At 42.0% G+C, this 24899-nt stretch overlaps 1 protein-coding gene across 1 annotated transcript in view; it reads right to left on the bottom strand.

Moving 5' to 3' along the window:
• Window positions 1-24899, bottom strand: part of LOC119976524 (golgin subfamily A member 4-like) — a 1176663-nt gene that overhangs the window by 296708 nt on the left and 855056 nt on the right. Inside the window, exons 125-127 of the mRNA XM_038817077.1 lie at window positions 9304-9330; window positions 8145-8171; window positions 4056-4091 (exon numbers count right to left, since the gene is read on the bottom strand). Coding sequence (XP_038673005.1) covers window positions 4056-4091; window positions 8145-8171; window positions 9304-9330 — 90 coding nt within the window. The remainder of the gene's footprint in view (window positions 1-4055; window positions 4092-8144; window positions 8172-9303; window positions 9331-24899) is intronic.

Raw genomic sequence — 24899 nt, 5'->3', positions numbered from 1 at the left:
CCTCTTCCATTATGTCTGCCTTTTTGAAAAGTTGTTTAATGGGCATACACAGTTTCTAACCCTCGATCAACATGTCATCATGACATTGCACTGTTGAGTAAATCGGAATATTTTGTCTCTGTGTATGCATTGTCTGTTACTTTGTGAGTCATTCTCTCAGCCAGATAGGGTTGGTAATTGTTATTCCGAATATTGTTATTCGTATCATGGGCAGTTACTTACGCAATACTATAGGTATATTTCTGCCCTTCAAGTCTCACTCATTATAAAATCAATGCACTTCAGTGCAGCATTCTGCTTGGATATCTGATTTTTCTTTCAGGGGAACAAGTTACTTGGCCTCGTTCACTTAAAAGCTCTGCTGAAATTAGTCGCCAGGAAACAGATATCAGCATGTTTAAACTGAAGCTCATTCCGAAGGAACAGTTGCTTCTCTCAAAATTGTTCTCTCCCCAAGAATCAAGAACTATTCTTTCACATCCTTATTCAAACTGAAGGAATGATGAATTATTTCATATTTATTTTTCGCCATTAGGAGATTGTGCCCCTCCATCTTCCAGTCTTCCATAGTTATTTAATAATAATTGCTATATTTATTTTTACTTTTTATTAACCCATTGATTTATTTATTGATTTGATTACCCTTTCGTTTATGCGTTAATATAGGCATCTATACATGTATTCAGTTATGTACTTAGTTATTTGTTTAGTTACGTATCTATCTGTTTATGTATGAAGTGCGCATAAACAGTATCTGTCTTAATGCATAGAAACACAGAAATTATGATCAGGAGGAGGCCATTAGGCCCAGGCAGCCGACTCTGCCTTTCGTCACGATTATGGCTGATCATCCAACTCAATAGACTAATTCTGCTCTCTGCCCTTAACCCTTGACTTCATTCGTCTATAGTGCCATATAGCCACCTCCTGGATGTATTCAATGTCTTAGCCTCTACTATTTCCTGTGGTACTGAATTCCACAGCCTCATCACTGTCTGGGTGAAGAAACGTCTCCTTATCTTTGTCACAAATGGTCTACCCCGAATCCACAGACTGTGACCCCTAATTCTGCTCACAGCCACCATCGGGAACATTTTGGCTGGATCCAGCCTATCCGGACCTGATATAATTTTATCAGTCTCTATGAGATCCCCCTCATTCGTCTAAACTCGAGTAAAAACAATCATAACCTAGTCAATCTCTTCCCGTACGTCAGTCCCGTCATTATCGGAATCAGTCTGGCAAATCTTCGGTTTACACCCTCGAAAGCAAATACACCATGCCTCGGAAAAGGTGACCAAAACTGCAAGCAATATTCTACGTATGGCCTCACCAAGATCATGTATGATTGAAACAACGTATCCCTTCTCTTGTACTCGAAAACCCTCGCAAATAAACCCAACACACAATTTATCTTCTTTGCCGGCTGCTGCACCTGCATGCCTGCCTTCACATCTGGTGTACAACGACATCCAAGTCCCGCTGCACACGCCAACTCCCAATTTACAGCTCTGCAGGTCGTAATCTCCCTTCTTATGTTTGCTTCCAAAGTGAATGATCTTGCATTTATCCAAAGAGTACTGCATCTGCCATTGATTTTTCCACCCAGCCAACCTGTCCAGATTGTGCTGATGAATCTCTCCACCTCATCACAGTTCACCATCTAACCCAACTTGGTAGCATCTGCAAACTTTGAGATGTAGATTTTGTTCCCTCGTTCAAATCATGAATATATACATATATATAAATAAAAAGCAGAATTTATAAAATACCAAAATTATAAAAGTAGCAAATTGATTGTTGATACCAATAGTCTGTACCATGGATGAGCATGAAAACTAATTGCGAAACTGAAAATGTATACATGTGAAGTGAACAATGTCGACAGTTTGGATAAGAAGATACAACACTGCCTGAATAGCGCAGTTAAAAACAGTGAATCGGACCACAATGACACGGGGGTTTTATTTGCTCTGATCCATGCAGGTGGCAGGAAGTATTACTCAGCAAAGCCCAAGCGATGGTTTGTTTACTCCATTGTGTACAACAGTAGCGAAATTATGCCAAATGATTAAAAACCCAGTCTATAGCTGCCCCATTGTATCCAGTTATGCTCGAAGCATTTTAGGAAGAATATAATGATCGCTGAGCGGCTGCAGAAGAGATTGTTTGGGTTGTTTCAACGGATGGAGCATTTTTGGTGCTATCAGAATATGTGGGCAATGTTATCTGGGACAGCATACATTTATTGGTTATTTCCTATTGCTCTTGATGGGGCATTTAGGAACTAACTACATTGCGTCAAGTGTGGAGGCAGATATAGGCCAGACAAGGTAGGGCTGTGGATTTCCTTCCATAAAGGACATTCGTGAACCAGATGCTTTTATTTTTCCTGAGCCCAATTGGCACCTGGTCTTCATTAGACGTCTAATTCCAGATTTTTATTCAGCTCAGAGTTCAGCGATTTTCTGGATCGCTGCAAGGCTAGGACCGTGGCAATGCCAGTGCACCACTGTCTCCCCAAGGGTTGCACATGATTTATGTTTTTAAAAAACAAGTGCTGTTCCCCTTGCAGCGAATGAGGCTGAGGGAAGATTCATAGAATTGTCGACGAGTAATTATTATAAGATCGACATGGAAATCTATTTTTTCCAGTTTAAAGAGCAGGTCCTGCGGTGCATTATGACTGTATTATCACGACAGAGTCACAGAACTCTTCATGTCCAAAGGGAGACGTTTGACCTTTCCGACAGCTGCTGCTCAGACTGAGCATTTCACCTCGTGCCATCTCTCCATGGGCCATAAGTTTACCTGCACTTCCTTATCAGATCGCACTCTCATTAGATTTAGAATGCTTTAACTGACTCTCCACCACCACACGTTTAAGCCGTGTATTCATAATCAGGACCATTTGGTGCGTAAAACATTTGTCCACATATCATCTTTGGTTAGTTTGCTTTGGTTAAATTGTAGCAAATCTGTACCATTTAATTTTCGGTGCTTTCCTGAGTGGAAACAGTCTCTCCATATCGTCTTTATTCAGATCCCACATAATTTTCGCCAACTGTCAAATCTTCCATTAGCCTTCTCTTCTCGACGGAAAGCAAACCTAATTAGCAGTTTATCTTTTAACCAGAGTTCCTTATGTTTAAAAGCTTACGAAATTTTTTCATCATCATCCTTAATAATTCCATGTCCTCACCAACGGTTTGCACACATAATTCGACGTAATACTGTGCTCAATGTTCTATCTTGTGGCAAGGCAGTACAACGCAATTAGATTTCTGTATGCCCCCATTGATAAATGCCACGAAACAATTATTCTTTAATCATAACTCTCTCAATTCCCTTTCCACCTAAAATAATATATGTGCAGATATATTCAAGTCACGCTTCTCCGAGGACCACTTTCGTTGTAAACTATATCTGATATATTGTATCTGCACCTTATTCCTGTCAGCACAGTTTACACTTCTTTGCATCGAGTGGTGTCTGCTGCAGGTACACCCATAAGAGTAGCCTTTCAAATGCTTTGTAGTTTTGCACTATTTGCTGACTGTTTACGGTGCCTCTAGTTTTTATGTGTAGTTAGTTTTTGCACAACAAGTCGTCATGAGCTTGTACCCACTGCCGAGCAGAAGGAAAATTGGGGAAAAAATATACGGTTAAAAAAAGACACCGATGGGTATCTCATAAAGAAACATGCATGGCGGTGTTAATTGTATGGATGAATATACCTGATTGAGTTCATCATTGCTGTCCAATTTGGATAGGATGGACCGAAAGTCGTCGATCTGTTCGATCGCTGATTTTATAATCTGTAGCATATATTTTTTGGAAGAACTGCTTCCTTCACATTTTCGAAGAGATTGAGAATTGTTACTATATAAGTGAAATTGATTCAGCTGCATCTGTGTATCAAAATAGTTTGACAATTTTTTCAACTTTCTAGATAATAATTATTAAGTGGACTGCTCCATAAAGCCAAATTACGTGACTGAGTGTAGCATGGATTTTTCATTATCAGTTGTTCAACGTGATATTTGTTGACCTACCTGTGTCTTTCACACGCTTCCTTAGCATTTCTAATTCTAAACAAAAGACAATGAGAAAGTCGTCACAACGAAAGAGAGGCAAAGATCATGGTATCAAAGGTAGGAAGTTTGAAATGCAATAGTTACCAATGCTCACAAACAAAATCGACGGCATGGAGTTGGCGTTAATCAGAAAAGCCGACCTTAAAATCAAAGGATCTTCTGCAAAACGAGTATAATTAGAAATCAGGAGATGGCGTTTCAGTGCATGACGTCGTTCAGTGAATGTATGAAGAACCTGGTTCGGTAGCCAAATTGGCAAAATTATATGTCCAATCAGACACGAATGAAAACAGATAGAAATAATCAAGGAGCAGGCAAAAACAAAACTCACGCGGGATTAACATGTCAGACAGGGTGCCACCAACAAACCTGTACATGTACGAAAAGGAGCAATCTCACACTGCTCTTCTCTAATTACGTGCCCTACATGAACTTCATGGCGGGTGTGCAGTGAATTATCATGGCGGGTCTTCCGTTTCCATCTGTGGGGAAAATTATGTCTTCAATAGCGAGGTCACTAAGTGGCCGGAAGCTTTCTGGGCCACGATGAGCAGCAGAAGTGCCAGAGGAACGAAAAGCCTCAAATATTAATGTAGGAGAAGGGAAGTAGGTCATTTTCACTGTTTTCGAGGAGGAGTTGTTACTGAACTGATCGGGATTCTAGGTGGGTCCAAGTCAGGGTGTGAGTGACTTGAAGGGGAACCTGCAGGTCGTGGTGTTACAAAGAAACTGCTGCTTTTGCCTTTCTGGGTGGGACTGGCCGTGGGTTTAGAGTGTGCTGTCAAAGCATTCTTAGTGAGTTACTATAGCACAGCATGTAGATGGTGAACACGGCTGTCACTGTTCGTTCGGGTGGCGGGATTGAATGTTTGTAGGAGGGGCAGAATTAAGCAGACTGTTTTATCCTGGACGATGTGGAGATTCATGAGTGTTGTTGGAGCTGCACACATTCAGGCAGACTGAGAATATTCCATTACACTGCTGACAGACTCTCGTCTTGTGGCAAGGCCTAAACAACAAAGTGGGCTGCAAAGCGAAGCCGAGCAGTATCTCCGGCAGCAGTTCACCCCTCCTCGATGAACTCAGTGCATTCCATAATCAATTCGAGCACGAATCCATCTATCCGCTGTCGAGTGCCCCAGCAGCCAAAAACGCACCCATACGCACCTTCACCGATTCTGAAATAAGACCGTCCTCCCTGAAAGTGAACCCTCGGAATATGACAGGTCTGAACGGATCCCTGGTAGTTCTTTCACAGACCAGCTGGCAGATGTGTTCGCGGACATCTTTAATCTATTCCATCTCCGCTCGAAGGTACCCACATGCGCCAAGAAGACCAACGTCATACCAGTGCCAAAGAATGACCAGGCAATGGGTCGCAATGACCACTGTCCAGTGGCCCTGACATAAATCGTAATGAAATGCTTCGAGACGTTGGTCATGAAGCGCATCAACTTACACTACTAGAACGTCTAGATTAACTGAAATTGGTATACACTGCAAACAGTCGGCCGAAGACACCATGTCCCTGGCTGTACACCCATCCCGAGAGCATCTCGACAAAATGGGTTCCTACATCAGAATCCTATTGATTGACTACAGCACCGCCTTCAGCACCATAATTCCAGCCAAGCTGATAGCAAACTCGAAAAAGGACTTGGCTCCTCACTCTGTAACTGAATCCTCAGCTTTCTGACCCACAGACCACAATCAGTATAAATAAACAACAACAGCTCCTCCACAATCGTCCTCAATACTGGTGCTGCGCAAGGCTGCGTAAATGGGCCCCTACTATACTCCTTGAATACACTCATGACTACGTTGAAAACAATGCTTCCAACTCCATCTGCAAATGCGCTGATGACACGAACATGGTGGATCAGGTCTCGAATAACGGTAAGTCAGAATACAGGAGGTAAAGAACCTACTGGAGTGGAGCAACGAGAACAATCTATCCCTCAATGCCAGCTAAACTAAAGAGCTGGTCATTGACTTCAGGAAGCAAAGTATTGTACACACTCCTGTCTGCATCAACAGGACCGAGGTGCAAATGCATAAGAGTTTCAAACTCCTCGGGATGCACACCACCAAAAATCTGTGCACCCACGTTGACGCTACCACCACGAAAGGACAACAACGACGATATTTTCGCAGGAAACGAAGGAAATTCAGAATGTCCACACTTACGTTTACCAAATGTTACCATAGCAAGCATCCTCCATATCTGCATCACAGTCTGTATGGCAACTGCTCGGCCGAATACCGCAAGACATCTCAGAGAGTCGTGAACACAGTCCAGTCAATAACACGAACCTGCTTTCCATCCATTGACCCTGTGTACACCTCCCGCTGCCTGATGAAAGCGAGCAGCATAATCAAAGACCATTTCCAACTGGCTTACTCACTCTTCCAACTTCTTCCATCGGACAGGAGATATAAAAGTCTGAGAACACGCACAAACGCATTCAAAAACAGGTTCTTCCACGCATTTATCAGACTCCTAAACGGCCCTCATGGACTAATCTGATTAAACAGTTACTCCCGATGCCGTTTTCTGTCGATTTACATTTTAGACCTTGTGTTACCCTATTAATTATTTTATTTTTCTTCTCCTTGCTTTCCAATGTACGAGCTGATCTGTTTGAGCCGATCGCAGAAAAATACTTTTCACTCTACCTCGTTGCACGTGACAGGAAACACATCCAACATGCCTTTTAGATGGTGATCGGGGTCTGTGGGGAGGGTCAGGAGGCGGGTTACTTACCGCAGGATTCGTAGCCTTTGGCCTGCCCTGGTCGCCACAGTATTACTAGTATTGTTAGTCCACATCAGACCCTCGGTGTTGATTGTGGAGGAGCAAGAGTTGGTAATGCCACTGAATATCAAGGGGCGGTGGTTTGTTCCTCTCTTGCAGGAGATGGACATTACCTGGAACTTGTGTGACGCGAATGTTATTTACCCCTCATTAGCCCAAGCCGCATGCCTGGAGATTGTCCAGGTCTTGCTGCCGTGGACATGGAAGGCTTCATTATCTGAGGAGTCGTGAATGTTGCTGAAGATTGTGCAGTCAACCACAAACGTTCCCACTTCTGACCTTATCATGGAAGTGTATCATTGACGAAGCAGCTGTAGAAGGTTGGGCCGAGGGCACTACTCTGAGGAACTGCTGCACTGATGTCCTGGAGCTGAGATGATTGATCATCAACCACCATAACCATCTTCCTTTGTGTCAGGTATGAATCCAACCAGCAGACAGTTTTCTCGCTGATGCCCATTGACTCAAATTTAGTCAAGGCTCCTTGATGCCATTCTTGGTCAAATGCTGCATTCATGTGAAGAGCAGTCGCTCGCACCTCACCTATGGCTCATGGTGCCAACGATGGTTGAATAATGTGATGGTTCAATGTGACAAATGTTGTGAAAGGAGATAAGTATTAGTAGTTATGGCGGATCTGCTTCTACTGCACTAAAGAAGGTTTACTTATACCTGTCAGGTATATAAACTTGAAGTTCATATATGAAAATAATGATCTGTGGTTAGATGTCGCAGAGCTCAAGGGGAAGAAAGATAAGGCTTAAATTATAGCCGATTTCTTTTGAAAGCATCATGGACACCTTGCCTTGCAGGGCAGGTGCACAACTCAAGTAATGTTTTCGTAAACGAAATATAAGGAAAATAACACCATTCTTTGAAAGAAAGATAGTGCCCTGCCTATGAAGTATGTTTCCAAATAGGCTACATGGTGCAACAGAAGCAATTCAATCTTCAGTGCATTGAAATTGTGTGTCGAATATATCAGTCGATTATGTAAGTTTGATAAGCCTTCTGACTGTCTCAAACCATGTTTGGCGCATAGGAATAAATACAATTGTTCCAACCGTTTGAATATTATTTATCACCTCCCCAGTCGCGTCGTCACATGGCGACCACTATTGTCCTGCCACACTAAATAATAATTATTTTGTTTCCAAATGCTGTCGGCAAAAGAAAATCGTTTTTCATCCAAGTACAAGCTATGTAAAGCATTGACAATCGTTCATGTTTACCTAAGGTATGTTCCACTTCGTATTTACCTAAAACCATAAAGGAAGCATTAACAGAGTAGGTGTCAGACTACAATTTCCTCCCTTACTGCGTGATTGGATATGGTGCAGCAAAGTATTTGCCCGATAAAGTAAGCAATAACATTTCTGAAATACATTTCAACAGTAGTTCTGTCACTTGTTCCTTTCAAAGCTAAAGATAAAAGGGCGTACAGACCTATAACGTTCAGAGACAAATTTCCACCAGCAAATCGATGAAGTAATACATTGAATTCTATTTTCCCCAGAAAACTAAATCTATCCGTGCTGAAAAATTGTAATTGGACAAAAATAAATCAATGCATATTAATCGCATGTAGCATTAGCTCAATTAAATTTCCAGTGACCCTTTTCACCAAGACGTTTTTTCAAAGCCTCTACTTCTGAAAAATAACGGAAACATTTTTAAGCAGCCATAACTTTACTGGTATCTTCCTGGTTTAATTCTGTTTCGTTTTATTCCACGCTGTTTTTTGTGGTATTGTTATAGTTTTGGGTAGACATGCAAATTAGTTGTGTTGTCATTCGATTCCCCGCTAGGTCACTGTCTGTGCGGGGTCTGCACATTCTCCCTGTGTCTGCCTGGGTCTCCTCCGGCTGCCTCTGTTGCCTCCCACAGTCCAAAGACTTGCAGGTTAGGTGGACTGGCCATGATAAATTGCCCTTAGTGACCAAAAAGGTTAGGAGGGGTAATTGGGTTACGAGGATAGAGTGGAGTGAAAGGTTTAAGTGGGTCGGTGCAGACTCGATGGGCCGAATGGTCTCCTTCGGCACTGGATGTTCTATGTTCTATGTATTTAACTGGCAATTACATATTAAAGTGACAGTCGTGAACTGTTGGAAAGAAAGAGTAGCCGACATGTCAAAGTGTCCTGATGAAATGATACCAGAATATTGTTTTATAAATTTAGAGTACGTAATTCATTTTTTCCTACTAAGGGGAAAATTAGCGTGGCCAAAATACCTAGCCTGCACGTTTTTGGGCTGTGGAGGCGAAACCCACGCAAACACAGGGAGAATGTGTAAACTCAATTATTAGTTTTTAAGGAAAAATATATCGTTAGTATGGACGTGGGCATTAGGATTTGAGGAAATGCAAATGACCCAATGAAAAATGTCTTACGCGTATCATTTGCAGATATTTTCGTTTCTGCAAAAGAATGTGTTTAAATTTGAACTTTCAATGTTCATGTTATGTCACTTTAGCAACCACAGAATGCCCCCACGTGCGCACAGGTGCAGTCCTTCTGCTCAAACCTATGCGCTGAGACACCTTGCCTGAGCCCTCCTGAAATTGGTACGACATTGATTCTGCGGTCCGATACTTGGATTCAATGCAATAAAGGACCCAGAGTTATTTATCACTTTACCTCGTGCTTTCAAGTATTGGGAACTTTGCAAATACATGTTTTCTCATTTAAATAATCGGAAATATCTCTGCCTTATACAAAACATTGTGAAACAGTTCTCTCGGAACGATAAAACCCGACTAATACCTACCTCGCCCAGCGCGTTTTCGGTAATTTGACAGACTTTCTCAGAAATTGCCTTGTTGCTTCCATATGGTTTATTGATCAGCTGTGGTCATTCGCACGGTGTATCCTATTTAATATGACGTTTAAATAGAAACGGCGCACTATTCCGCATTCAGAGCATGTCTTTGATCTTTAATCGCTGCCTGAAATTTCCTGGGGAGAATTTATTTAATTTTGGTGGAAACGTAATCCGCGTGGATTGCAACCTTTCAAGAAGGCGATTCGAGGCTTATTTGATCTAATAAATTCAGAGGACCCCATTTTTTATTCCCAATCAATGAGTACTTAGCGTGGCCAATCCACCAGCACTGAAAAAGATTTTTGCTTTGCCGGGCAAAGATCCATGCAAAGAGGGGGAGAGATTACCAACTCCCATGGACAGTGAGCCGGTATGATCATCGAACCGTGCGAACCCCGATTCAAGGCGGTGTCCTCCATGGAAAGCAAATGTTTTCCTTGCTAGCTCCGCTTCCATCGATGCACGAGGAAATGTTTATTGTTACTGCATTTTCTCAGGAAAATAATTTCTACGAAAAGTCAGAATACCCTAAATTCAGGACGATACGAAATATATTTATTTAATCTGAACACCATAGGCACAATAATCTGTACAGAAAATAATTTTCAGGAATATTCAGTTTTTGGCTCATAGAACAGTACAGCACAGGACAGGCCCTTCGGCCCTCGATGTTGTGCCGAGCAATGATCACCCTACTTAAACCTACGTAACCCGTAACCCAACAATCCCTCCATTAACCTTACACTACGGGCAATTTAGCATGGCCAATCCACCTAACCCGCACATCTTTGGACTGTGGGAGGAAACCGGAGCACCCGGAGGAAACCCACGCACACACGGGGAGGACGTGCAGACTCCACACAGACAGTGACCCTGCCGGGAATCGAACCTGGGACCCTGGAGCTGTGAAGCATTGATGCTAACCACCATGGTACCGTGAGGCCCCTTTTACAATCTTCCCATTTACAATATTTTTTTAGAAGAAAAGTAATAGTCCAGTGCAATGCACGAATTACAATTTTAAGTGCCAAGCAAGCTGGCCCCAAAGTCAAATTAACCCCTTTCGGGCACTCATCTTGATTCACAAATGTTCAACCTGGTGTTGACCTTATTGAACCACTGTGGGACATGCTTGGGGCTTGGAGGTACTATTTCAGCTTTGTTCAACATAATTTTAGGTAATTCAGATTGATAAGTAACAATGGAAAAGTGCTAAATAATGTGTTTTACTAGGGCGTATAGTGTTTTTAACAGTTAGATTATTCTTTAACGTTCTTCGAGGAAGTAGGAGTAGTAGAACTGAAAAGTAAACTGAGGCGAATTTTGGCGTGCCGTCTGTTTTTCAAGAATCTACAGTGCAGGAGGAGGCCATCAAGCCCATCGAATCTGCACTAAACCTTGGAAAGAGTATCCCAATTTTGCCCACGCCTTCACTCTATCCCGAAAACTCAGTAACATTGCCTAACATTTTTGGAATCAAAGGGGCAATAACATAGCGTATCCACCTAATCTGCACTTCTTTGTAGGAAGTGGGAGGAAACCAGAGCATCCGGAGGAAACCCCCGCATACATGGATAAGGACTGCAAACTGCACACAGGCAGTCACCGGGGGCAGGAATTGAATGTCGGGCCCTGAAGTTGTGAGGCTGCAGTGCTAACCACTGTGCCGCCATATTACCCCGTTTGTTGGGACATATTGATCGCTCGAGGAGGTGGTGTCTGAAGGAAGTGGATACTTCTTTTGTTGAAATGGAGTGCCGCCAAACCATTTGACTTACAATCACAACATATATACAAGTGTGTACCATGCGATTTCGAACGTCTTCTCTTTTAATCATTACCGTCATAACTGATTCCTGGTTGTAAAGATATTACTATATTACTGCCGCTCCCCATAATACTTATTTCCATGAGAGATCAAAATCAATCCTTCTCAGCCTCGAATTCAACAATGGAACATTGACAGCTCTCTCGAGATGACCTTTCCGATTATACGTAATGCGGTTAATAACGGATTGCTCCTGCTATGACAGGAAGAGTTTATAATCCATTTACAGTGAGACTACGCACTCCAGATTTTAATGCCGATGTCAGGGGAAAATATCGCTCACTGCCGACTCTCAAATCTCATTTAAAAACTTTGATTTCAATCAGATCTCCTTTCATTTCTTCTGAACTCGAGAGCTCACAAGACAAACGTCTTAATATTCAATGAAAGCACAGTGCTCTCATTTCGCAGAAGTATCCAATGTATCGTACCTATACTTATAACGTGAGTATATCGCAGTTCAAGTGGCATTAAGAAAACTGTATTGTGCTCCAGCTGTCGCCTTTTCTGGCCCGTAAATAATTGCAAAGATGTCTGAAAATTGTTTTATATCAATTTTTATTATCCAAGTGAATGTATTGTACAACATTGTGCCTTGTCTGCCATCTTGCCATCTAATCGCGCCAGCCTCACAGTTATGTGTCCACGTAAACCGAAATTGTTGACTTTGGCTCTTCCTTTACCGTCTTCGATTGATTGTAAACTACTTCGAGCCGATTTCTTGTATCAGCTCAAATGCGTATGTTTCGCCTACTAAGTTGAAATGCCCCGTTTATCCAGGTTATCTGTCTCCTGTATCCTGTCCATTAAAATATCTTCTGCCGCCATCCACATACTGGCATTTCCATGATGGCCTTCCAATGATTTTGATTGTAACCTTATAACGGCAGGAATTTATTTATATTTTAATTCCTTGAATACTGAATTCACTGCAATGTGTTGAACAACATAGGTTCTCAAGCGATCTGTATAAAAATGTCAAACACATGTTCTTTTTGGTAAAATCACGTCTATTATGTGCAGACTTGATGAGTTCGATGCTACTAGTCCGTTACGATTTTATATCAAATTTAGGCTAACTTGTAGATAGTTCATTGGTTTCTTTTGCTGCCAAATCTTAAAGAGTGATGTTTCCTTGATCGTTTCAAATCTGTATTTAATTTCTCTATCTCATGTTTCAGGTCATTATTCATCTTAAACACATGGCCACTTCTATCTCCAAAGACAAGAACACTAGACAATTTCCCCTGAGCTTCATAGTTGCTGCGCCATCAGGGGGAATTTCAGAGTAAAACAAATTGCTGTTGCTCTGTAGTCATATGTGGACCAGACCGGTGAGGGGTCGCAGGATTCCATCCCTGAAAGACATTAGTGAACCTTATAGGTTTTATTTTTAAATTTACTGACAGCAATTACGGGCATATTAAACGTTTAGTTTAACATATTTATTGAATTCATATCTCCCCAACTGCCCTCGTGCAATTCCAATCTGGGTCTCTGAATTATTAGTCCAGTGACACAACAACTACGCTACCGCCACCCATTGTATATTACCATTCCTTCACTGTCGCTGGGTCAAAATGCTGCAAATCCCTCCCTCGGTGCATAGAACCTTCGGGATTTCAGCTATTGAAGACGACATCCCATCATTACCTCTAAAGGACAACTAGGGACGCGTATTAAGTGATAGCCCAGCCAGCGATGCCAACATTTTGTAAAACTAAATCATTAAAAATTCAAGATATTACCACCTGTATGAGATTTTACGGGGATCAGCTCTTTTCTGCTGATTTATCTATCCGCTTGATTTAATTTGCACTTTTTGCAGAAGTTTTGCTGGCCCGATCTGTTTTTAAAGCATTTATGAACATCAGGCTCACCAGATTGTAAAATCAAATAGCAACCTTATGTAACGTAGGACGTTATGGATAACGATTTTTATTGTTGTTATTATGCATTGTTTTACTTAAGTTGAATTTGCTGAACACATTTAAAGTGTGTATATAATTGTATCTCCCTGCTTAATCATGACGACATTTTTTAGAATTTTGACGAATGAACCAGAGGCGGCCCTTCCATCGTACATAAGTAGTGATCATTGCTCAAGTTTGTTTTGTGCGTTTTCAGTTGGAGCGCATTCTTTTCCAACTTGTCACGGAGTTCAATTACGTTACTATCACGATCTGCCAGCGCATATTTCCTTTATACTTGCATTACTAGTTATTCCAACCTCACTGCACTGCAGTAAACGTGGATTAGTTGTATCCTAAGGTGGAAACAAAGTGTTATGGGTGATGAGAAACTGAAATTCAAACCATGAGAGCAGATGTGCCGGCCAGGTGCAGGTTAATGATAATAATAATAACCTTTTATTGTCACAAGTATGAAGTTACTATGAAAATCCCGTAGATTAGATGTAAATGTGCAAGTTAGGCGGATTGAACATGCTAAATGTTCCCTTGGATTCCAAATGTTACTTGTGGTTGCGTTGCTGGGATGCTCTTTGGGAGTTTCAATGCACGCTCAATGGGCCGAATGGATTTGTTCTGCTTCTAGGAATTATATGAAGTTAATGGCGCTTTTGTCGAGATAAAAATACGTTTACATTTATAATTGAATATGATTCTTCCCCCAAAAATGAAGTAATTTCGAAAAATTATTTGCCTTATGGTATTCATAATGCAGGGAACATTTAGCGGTTGGGTCGAGTTGGCAAGATATTACATGAAAAATAAAAAATAATTTAACAAATGACAAAGTGACAGTTAACACTTTGGCACAGAGATAAATAATTTCCCCACATTAGCGTGACTGTCAGTAGAATGAATATCTGTTTCCAAAACTAAATGTGAATAATTACAAGAAAAATCAGGTAAGCACAGAACAAAGTAAGTTCAAAATTGTAATTTGCAATTTTTTCTGCGTAATTGTTGAACATACTTCTCTGTTCGTGAGACTGTAAAAATAGTGCATAACGTGAAGAAGGGGCCTTTTTCTTCGAGCTTACGTTGAAATTGAGAGGAACAGTCAACAGGCAGAGCGTAAAGACGTTTCTCAAGAGCTCAAGGTGATGAATAAAAATGTCAACTAACCATAACCTTTGGGTGATGTCATGTTCTGAATGTTGGTGTTTCAAGAAAGAAGAAACATGTTCTACCCTTGGTCTCTTCAAAGTAGTGAGGCCCCACGGTGAGGTCCAAATACGATATACCACATAAAAATAGTTGACTAAATATCCGCATCACATGCACGTTATTTTTGCAGCCCATGGCGGTGTGTAGTTTCGAGGAAAACGATCTGGAAGAGAACTCATGACATCGCATGCAAAGGTTAATGTCGGAATACGAAGCCTTGACTGCGGCAATTCAGAATTGGTACAGTATGTCTGCCAGAGAATAATTGTTTTACACCTGTAATGCCATGTGGATTTCCGAGGCGCTTCCCATAAAATCACAGAACATGCAACACCTGCCGGTGAGCCACCTGCCTTCCACAATTACAAGGTCGCTATAGCTCATTCCACGCGAAGCAAAGATTTGTTTCAACTTGTTTCAATTTATTATAAGCTTTTCGGACAATGCCTCCTCAATTGCATTGCGGGAATCAAACACTGATTGTTCAGCGGGTGTGAATAGTGGTGCACAGGCATGAGTCCGAACCTTTAGCCGATGGATATCATAATTCATCTCGTTGCTCACATGAGTACATTTCTAGGGCAGCACGGTGGCACAGTGGTTAGCATTGCTGCCTACGGCGCTGAGGACCGCGGTTCGAATCCCGGCCCTGTGTCACTGTGTGCAGTTTGCACGTTCTCCCCGTGTCCGCGTGGGTTTCGCCCCCACAGCCCAAAGATGTGGAGGTTAGGTGGATTGGCCATGCTAAATTGCCCCTTAACTGAAAAAAAAAGATGAGTATATTTCTGTCCTCGTCCTGCTCCAGCATTCTCCTATAACTCCACACGTGCTCGTTCAATCTGGCTCCACTTTAATCGGGACTCCACAATATTATTTCATGCCACAAAAACCGTCGACATTTTAAATTAGGATTCTTGGCCACGGGCTAGGCTAAAACAAAGCGTCTCATTAGCTGATGCCCACAATTACTGTTTTAGAATACGGTTATGCAAGGATAATCTAGGAAAACTCTAAATTCTACAGATTTGTCAAGTTTATATAAAGCGCAGCCTACAGCTCACATTACCGTTATGACAACAAGCTTCAGCAATTTGGGACTGAATGTTCCGTCCAACGGTACAGGTTTATCAGCTGATAATTTTATCTTTATCCGCTACTTCGCCCGCATTTACAATCTCTTCCAGTATATCTGACTTTTTGAAAAATTGTGCATGTGGACATATTAATTTTCTAACCCGCGATTGCCATCTAATCATGATACTGTAGTGGTGATTAAATCAGAAATTTACCTCTATGTGCATACATTGTTCTTTACCCTAACTGTGAGTCATTTTCACAGCCATGTCAAGAGTTGCGAATTGTTTCTGTTAGATTCCTTACTCACATCGCGACATTTACTTATGCCCTATTAGTGTTACTGATTCTGCCCTTCCTGTCCCAAATTGTTTCTAAAATCAATTTGCTTCAGTCTGCTCTTGTGCTTGGGTATCTCATTTTCCTACCGGGGAATCAGTCACGTCGCCTCATTTAATTTAAAACCCTGATAACGTTATAGAAAATAGCCTGTTTAATATGAAGCTCATCCCAAAGGAACGGCTGCTTCTTTCATAATAACAGTCCCGCCAATAATCTACAGCCATTCTTTCACGTCCTTATTCACATTGAAAGAATGAGGAAATATTTCATGTTTCCATTTTCCGATCAGGCGATTATGCTCATGCTTCTTCCAGTTGCATCACTTTGGCACAGTAGTTAGCACTGCTGGTACACAGCCCGATGGACCAGAGTTCAATTCGTGCATTGGTTAACATTTGCACTTTATCCCTGAGTCTGCTCCGTGGTGCTCCGGTTTCCTCCCACAGTCAAAAGGTGCACAGGTGACGTGGATTTTCCATGATAAAATTGCCCTCCAGTGTCCAGGGATGTACAGGTTAGCTGCAGGTAGATGGGGTTACGAAACTGAAAGGTCTTAAGGTGGACAAATCACGTGGCCGGACGGTGTATAATCCAATGATTTAAAGGAGACAGCTGAGGTGATTGTGGAGGCATTGGTGGTGACCTTTCAGGAACCAGTGGAGGCAAGGTGGGTCAAAGAGGACTGAAAAATGGCTAATGTCACACCACTGTTTATGGAGGGAGTCAGAAGATAGGAAATTATAGGCCGATTAGCCTGACTGCGGTCACTGATGTGATTTTAGAGTCCATTATAAAATATGAGATTATGGAGTACCTGAAATTGCTTAATAAATTATGACTCTAGCAGTCAGCACGGCTTCGGTACGAGGAGGCCATGTTTTTCAAATCTGTTAGACTGTTTTGTGGATGCAGCAAGGAGGTTCGACAAAGGAGAACTAGCGGACGTGATCTATTTAGATTTCTAGAAGTCTTTTAACAAGGTGCCGTATCGGAGGATATTAAAGACATTAAGAGCCCATGTTGTACAGGGTAAGATGGATAGAGGACTAGCTGACTGGCACAAGGCAGCATGTGGGGATAAAGGATCACTTTCAATATGGCAGCTGTGACAAGTGGTTTGCCTCCGGAGTCGGTGTTGGGACCACCACTTTTCACAATATAATTTAACGATCTGAAGAAAGTAACTGAAGGCACTTTCCTGAGATTGCAGATGAAACAAAGATATGCAGACGGGCATGTAGTATTGAGGAAGCGGAGTGCGGCTGAAGAAGAATGTGGACAGGCTAGGAGAGTGGGCAGAGGAGTGGCAGATGGATTACAATATAGAAATATGTGAGATTTTGCACTTTGGTAGCAAGGAAGGAATGCATAGACTATTTTCAGCACAATGGGGCTTGGAGTCCTTGTCCAAGATTTTCTTAAGTTTAACATGCAGCTTCAGTCCACGGGAAGCCAAATGCAATGCTAGCATCCATCGCTAGAGGTCGAAAAGAAGAGCACGGATGTGCTTCTAGGGTTGTGTAAGGCTCTGGGCAGACACCGTTTGGAGTATTGTGAGCTGTTTGGCTTCTGCATCTAAGGAAGGATGCTCTCGTCTTGGAAATGGTTCAGAGGAGGATCACAATAATCCTTCAATGAAGAGCTTGTCATCTGAGGGGCGGTTGGTGACTCTGATCTGTGCTCATTGGAGCTTAGAAGTATTTTGCGCAAAAGAGGAGTCTCATTGAAACATACCGGATACAGAGAGTCTTAGGTAGGGAGGAGGCGGAAAGTATGTTTGCACTCTTCGTAAAAACTAGAACCCTAGGCCACAGCCTCTGACTGAAGGGACAATCCATTAAAACTGAGATGAGGAGTAATTTATGTAGCCAGAGTGTGATGAACCTGTGTAACACATTGCCGCATAAGGCTGTGGATGCCAAATCATTAACTACCGTTAAGAACAGGTAGATAGGTTAATGATTAGTAAGGGAATCAGGGGTAATGGCGAGAAGGCAGAAGAATGGGGAGGATGCACGTATCAACCTTGATTTAATTACGGAGCAGACTCGATGGGCGAAATGGCCTAATTGATTCCTGCGCCTCATGGATAGGATGCAATTTCAGAGTATCAGTGCAAGCACTATGTGCCATTTGTCCTCCTTCTGCTCTGCTGAGATGCTATGATCATTGCATGGTGGAACTTCATCAGTCGATTTCACACAAATACCTCGGATTATCGAAAAGTTATTCTGTTAAACATCCAGATCACAATCTTATTACCCGCTTCCCTGCAAAGCCAGCAACTCGGACTACTGCTCAGTAACCAGAGCAAATGTTACTCCAGCTCCTGCAGCATTTTATTTCCACGAATGCAATGCATTCGAAAATCGCATGTTTTGCAGCGTGACACCTTTCATCCCTCTTCTCCCTTTTAAGAAATGTACTTATCTTATTAGGTAATTTGTTAATAAGTTAGTGACAAAACGCATGCCAGTGTTTCTAGCTTGGAATCAAAGAATACAGACCCACCAGGGACTTGAGGAAAAACGAAAACATAAAGAGCATTGCACCTTTCTTCGTCTGTATTGAAATTGACCATGCATTAAATTGTTAATTATGCAATTTGTTCACGAAGCTCTCTGTTCCATATTTCTAGTGCATCCGACGCTGCAAAGTAGCAGAGCAGTCATGTCCTATTACACAGTAAGACTCACCCCCAGCTGATAACGTCGAAATAAGGTTATAGTAAGAGCAACAAATACATATTCAAGTATCTGTCTCCAACGTATTTCAAGTTGATTTAACTAATTACGTAATTACTCAGAATCATGGCGCCTCACTTATTCCAGGAAAAGGGGATCATTCCCTCAAACTAATTACAATATGCACAAACTCTTTGCAAAGTCAAACAGTGAGCAAGTATCTAAGGCATACATTTTTTTAGTTTTCATAATTTTATCTGGACACCGTATTTAAGCTGTATGTTCTCATTCACAATCTGGACAACGTGGAGGACTGGAATGCTGTTGGTGCGATTCAATTCAGTTATGCCATTATTTTTTGAGGACAAGGCGTTCCAGTGTATGTTTCTTAAACACGGCAGTAAGCTGATGTAATGCAGAAATAACGTGGTATGGCACTTATAAACCCAAACCTGAATGCAGCCCTGACCCACCACCACCTAATACCACGTAGGGAGATAGTTCGAATAATTTAATGTGGATTTCTCAATGCGATCTGAGAGAGTCCGCCCAATTCTAAACATAGGTCGTCTAATGGAAAGTCGAGGGGCTATTTCGAGTGAACAGCCTTAATTTCGATTGACCTAAGATATGGTTGTTGAGGAATCTGTGCAGTAACGTGCTGATTTTGATATTATTTTCCACGGGCGACTGCTCATTGCACCTTATGTTCCAGTTGACTGCAGTCAATGGAGAACATTCCCCCAAACTCCTCCACTATTCGTTATCCAATTTCAATCAAATTATTTCCTGATATCAAGTACGGTTTGTCGCATTCTGAACTAGAGCTTCCTATCCATGTTTCATATCGGCTGTGTTGAGTGGTTCTGGCTTACAGTGGCCTTAAGAGAGTCTAAACTGGATATGCTTAATTCGGACGGCCTTTGAAGAATCAATGTGACATCAGATATTTTACACGGGTAACGTCTTCCAATTATCTACATGGTTTGACACTACTTCTTTGACCGAAGAACTGCCATTAGTTCTTACGTTGTTTTACCCAAGCTTTCGACACAGGTGATTTTCTTTGCAGTCCTGCACACGCAGAACTGTGTCAAGCTCTTCACCTCAGATATCGAGAATTTCCTTCCCTTAGTAATTGGAGCCATGTGTTTTCTTGATTAGTTATTTGAGGTTTTAACCACATAATTAGTAAATCACAAAAAAATAACTTTTATGCAGGCCCTTTGCCTTCTGTGATATGTAAGGAAATAGTCAGCAGGACGGTAATGTCTGCCACTTATTCTACTTTTTATTCCCCAACACCTTCGTCTGCTGCTTCTGCGAATGCTTCTTCATCGACTAATATTACTTAATTGTCTACTATTACTGCTTCTCCGACGTCCTCTCCTCCTCGCCCAACTTATTCTTCTCCGCCTGTGTCCTCTTCTCTTCTACTACTTCTTCCCCTTCAGTTACTTCTTTTCCATCTACTCAACGTCCCTCTTCACGTCCTTCCCATTCTTCTTCTTCTTCGTCTTTATAACGCTTGTATTCGTGCCAGATGTGCAATTTTTCCATTTGGTTTCAGTACTTGTTTATTCATTTACTCTGGTTGATCATGAAAATTCAGGCAAGAATCTTAGCATAGAGTGACGGTCTGCATAACATCAAACCTGATTTAGTTCCCGTCGTGTGTACATACAGGAGCGTTATACCGCATGGTATACCACTGTTAGTGACATAATATGTAACGTACAGTTGGTGGTGCAGACGAGAAATGTCGGAAGGAACAAAAAAAGCGAGTCCTGCTAAATGCAAACTATTGAATCATTATTAACTTACTTGTATTTTTGTATTGACCCATTGATTCAGTTATCTCTTCGATTACCCTTCCGTTTATGTGTTAATGTAGACAGCTATTGACGTGTTTAGTTAGGCAGTTAGTTATTTGATGATTTTAGTATATATGTGTTTAGGTATGAACTGTACAGAGAAGGTATATCCCCTGAAATACAGATCAGTATTTATAAAATTGCCGATGATACCGAAATTGGAAAAATAGCAAAATTATCGTTGACGCCAATCGGCTGTGACATGGATGGCCAGGAACATTAAGTATGAAACTTACGGGGCAGCACGGTGGCGCAGTGGGTTAGCCCTGAAGCTTCATTGTGCTGAGGTCCCAGGTTCGATACCGGCTCTGGGTCACTGTCTGTGTGGCGTTTGCACATTCTCCCCGTGTTTGCGTGGGTTTCGCCCCCAGAACCGAAAGGATGCGCAGGCTAGGTGGATTGGCCACACTAAATTGCCCCTTAATTGTAAAAATGAATTGGGTACTCTAAATTTATATAAAAAATGAAAAAAAAGTATGAAACTGACAATATATGTTTGTCAGATAAATACCATTGGGAGATCGGATATGGAAATACAATGCAAACACAATACAGTTCAATATCGTGTCTAGTGACATGGGGTGAATTTGCTTTGACATTTGATGGTGGCTAATTATTGCTCAGCAAAGTCGACGCGATCTGTGCTTGTTTCGTCAGTACAACAGTTGCTGAATGATTAAATGTCCAGTTATCCCGGCAGCTGCACTTTTGCATCCAGTTCTGCACCAAACATTTTCGGAAGAATATAATGATTGGTAGACGCTAAAGAATAGATTGATCAGGCTGTTTCAGCGGAATGCGCATTTTTCTTTATTTCATGATATATGGACACGGCTTGCTGGATCATCATTGTTTGCTGGTCATTGACTTCAGGAAGTTACCAGTGGCGTACCGCAAGGATCAGTTCTGGATCCTCTGCTCTTTGTGATTTTCATTAACGACTTCGATGATGGAGTTGAATAGTGGGTTAGTAAATTTGCAGATACTACGATGATTGGTGGAGTTGTGGATAGTGAGGAGGGCTGTTGTAGGCTTCAAAGATACATAATTAGGATGCAGAGCTGGGCTGAGAAGTGGCAGATGGAGTTTAACCCTGAAGAAGTGTAAGGTTGTCCATTTTGGAAGGACAAATATGAATGCGGAATACACGGTTAACGGTAGGGTTCTTGCCAATGTGGAGGAGCAGAGAGATCTTGGGGTCTATGTTCATAGATCTTTGAAATTTGCCACTTAAGTGGATAGAGCTGTGAAGAAGGCCAATGGTGTGCTAGCGTTCATTAGCAGAGGGATTGAATTTAAGAGCCGTGAGGTGATGATGCCGCTGTACAAAACCTTGGTCAGGACACATTTGGAGTCCTGTGTGCAGTTCTGGTCGCCACATTTTAGGAAGGATGTGGAAGCTTTGGAAAAGGTGCAAAGGAGATTTACCAGGATGTTGCCTGGAATGGAGAGTAGGTCTTACGAGGAAAGGTTGAGGGTGCTAGGCCTTTTCTCATTAGAAAGAAGAAGGATGAGGTGCGACTTGATAGAGGTTTATGAGATGATCAGGGGAATCGATAGAGTCGACAGTCAGAGACTTTTCCCCCAGGTGTAAAAAACCATTACAATGGAACATAAATGTAAGCTGAAAGATGGAAGATATAGGAGTAATGTCAGAGGTAAGTTCTTTACCCAGAGAGTAGTGGGGGCATGGAATGCACTGCCTGTCGAAGTTCAGTCGGAAGCGTTAGGGACCTTCAAACGGCTAGTGGATATGTACATGGATTATGGTAGAATAATGGAGTGTAGATTAATTTGTTCTTAAGTGCAGCACGGTAGCATTGTGGATAGCACGATTGCTTCACAGCTTCAGTGTCCCAGGTTCGATTTCGGATTGGGGCACTATCTGTGTGGAGTCTGCACATCCTCCCCGTGTGTGCGTGGGTTTCCTCCGGGTGCTCCGGTTTCCTCCCAAAGTCCAAAGATGTGCAGGTTGAATGGATTGCCCATGATAAATTGCCCTTAGTGTCCAAAATTCTATGATCTATGATTAACCAAGGACAAAAGGTCGGCACAACATCGTAGGTCGAAGGGCGTGTTCTGTGCTGTATTTCTCTATGTTCTATGTTCCATGAAGTAACGTAATGTACACACCCCAGTCTCCGTCAATGGTGCAGAGGTGGAGATAGTTCAGAACGTCAAACTTCTAGGTGTGCACGCCACAACCAATCTGTTCTTGTCCAGCCACATCGACGCTGCGACCAAGAATGCACAACAACGCCTCTAAGGGAATGCGGCATGTTCAACCTTACCAACTTTTACACATGCATAGGAAGCAATCTATCTCGCTGCAGCACAGAATGATTTGTGAGCCGATTGGCCCAAGACCGTAACAAACTACAGCGTGTCGTGCCAAAGCCCAGTCCACTATGCGAACCCACCTCCCATCCACTGACTCTGTCTAAGCCGCCCCCTGCCCTCGGATAGCGGGCAGCATAATCAACGACCCTTCAAATCCGGATTATACACACTTCAAACTTCTTCCATTGGACAGTATCTGACTAACGTCGCATAACAAGTACTAACAGATTCAAAAACAGCTTCTTCGGCACTGTCACCAGACCCCTGTAAAACTCTCTTGTGGACTGATCGGATCTCGTCACACATCGTCTCTACTGCATAGTAGGGCACTCCTGTATGCCTCAGCCGTCGCCTACGTCTATGTATTTACACTGTATTAATCTTTGCCCTATGCTTGTTCATGTATGCAATGAACTGTCTGGAATGTACGCAGAATAATACTTTTCACTGCACCTCGATAAAAAAAAATCCAATATATTGAGCAATCCTTATTGCACGTCGTTATTGCACTTGTGGACGGATTTAGGAGTCAACAACATTGTTTTGAAACTGAAGGTATAAAGGGACCAGAGAGGGTGGTGCGTCAAATTTCCTTCCCTACCAGGTGTTTTAATTTTCCCTTCCGACAATCGTTTCCTGCTCTTCTTTCGACTTCTAAGTCCTGACTTTTCTTCAGCTCAAATTTCAGCAGCTATCTTTGTGGCATCATTATTCTGGATCTCTGGAATGTAATGTTTGGCCAGTAGATAGATGACGCCGACACCACACCCCCATGAGTGGCACAGGTCATCTTTTTTTTTTAAAGTGTCATTCCTCTTGTATCGAATGCGATTGATTGGAGGTCCATATAATTGTACACGATGATCAGTCATTTTTGACAATTTAGACGGGCCAACATATTCCCTTCCAGTCATATAGATTGCCGGTTTTGCGTTGCATTGACAATGTGTTATTACCAAAGCATCAGATTTCTCACAGTCCAAATGGAGACTTTTCACCTTGACGGCAGCAGCTGGTCTCAGACTGATTATTAAATCTCGTATCATAATAATGGCTTTTCTATATGAGCCAGATGTTTGCATATTCTTCCTTGTTGAGATCACACTTTGATTACACCCTGAATGCTTTAACTGAATCTCTACAAAACAATTAGACCGTGCATTAAAAGTTAGGGCCATGTGCTGTGTAAAATCTTTGCTCTTCATATCAATTTTGTTTATTTTACTATATGTCAATTGTTGAAAATTTGCACCCTGTCTTTCCGGGTGATTCGATGAGTGAGAACAGCCTCTCCATCTCTTCTTTGTTCAGATCCTTCATAATATTCGTTAATACTCTCAAATCTCCTTCTTTTCTCTGCGGTCGCAACTCTAATTTGCAGTCTATCTTTTGAAGGAAATTCCTTATCGCTGAAGCCATTCTATAAACAAAAAAATATTCCTCTTCACTAACCATTACATATTCTACCTTACGTTTTGCGTGCATGGGCAGCACGGTGGCACAGCAGTTGGCATTGTTGCCTGCGATACTGAGGACCCGGGCTCGAATCCCGACCCTGCATCACTGTCCGTGTGGAGTGTACACGTTTTCCCCGTGGCTGCGTGGATTTCACCCCCACAACCGAAAGATGTGCAGGGTAGCTAGATTGGCCATGCTCAATTGCCCCTTAATTGGAAATAATAATTAGGCACTCTAAATTTATTAATAAGAGAAAAAAAAAGTTTTGCGTAAATAATTGGATCTAATACATGATAAAGTCAAGGTTCTAGCTTATAGAAATGCAATATAACTCTCAGATTTGTGTATGCCCGTGTTAATAAATTCCACTGAACATTCAAGCTTTAATCATAACTCTCTCAACCTGTCTTTCCACCTTGAATAATTGACGT

The sequence above is a fragment of the Scyliorhinus canicula genome, chromosome 13, assembly GCF_902713615.1.
Source record: "Scyliorhinus canicula chromosome 13, sScyCan1.1, whole genome shotgun sequence".
In the NCBI taxonomy this organism is placed as follows: domain Eukaryota; kingdom Metazoa; phylum Chordata; class Chondrichthyes; order Carcharhiniformes; family Scyliorhinidae; genus Scyliorhinus; species Scyliorhinus canicula.
The sequence above is the reverse complement of the archived record's forward strand: the minus strand, read 5'-3'. Positions and strand labels throughout refer to the sequence as shown.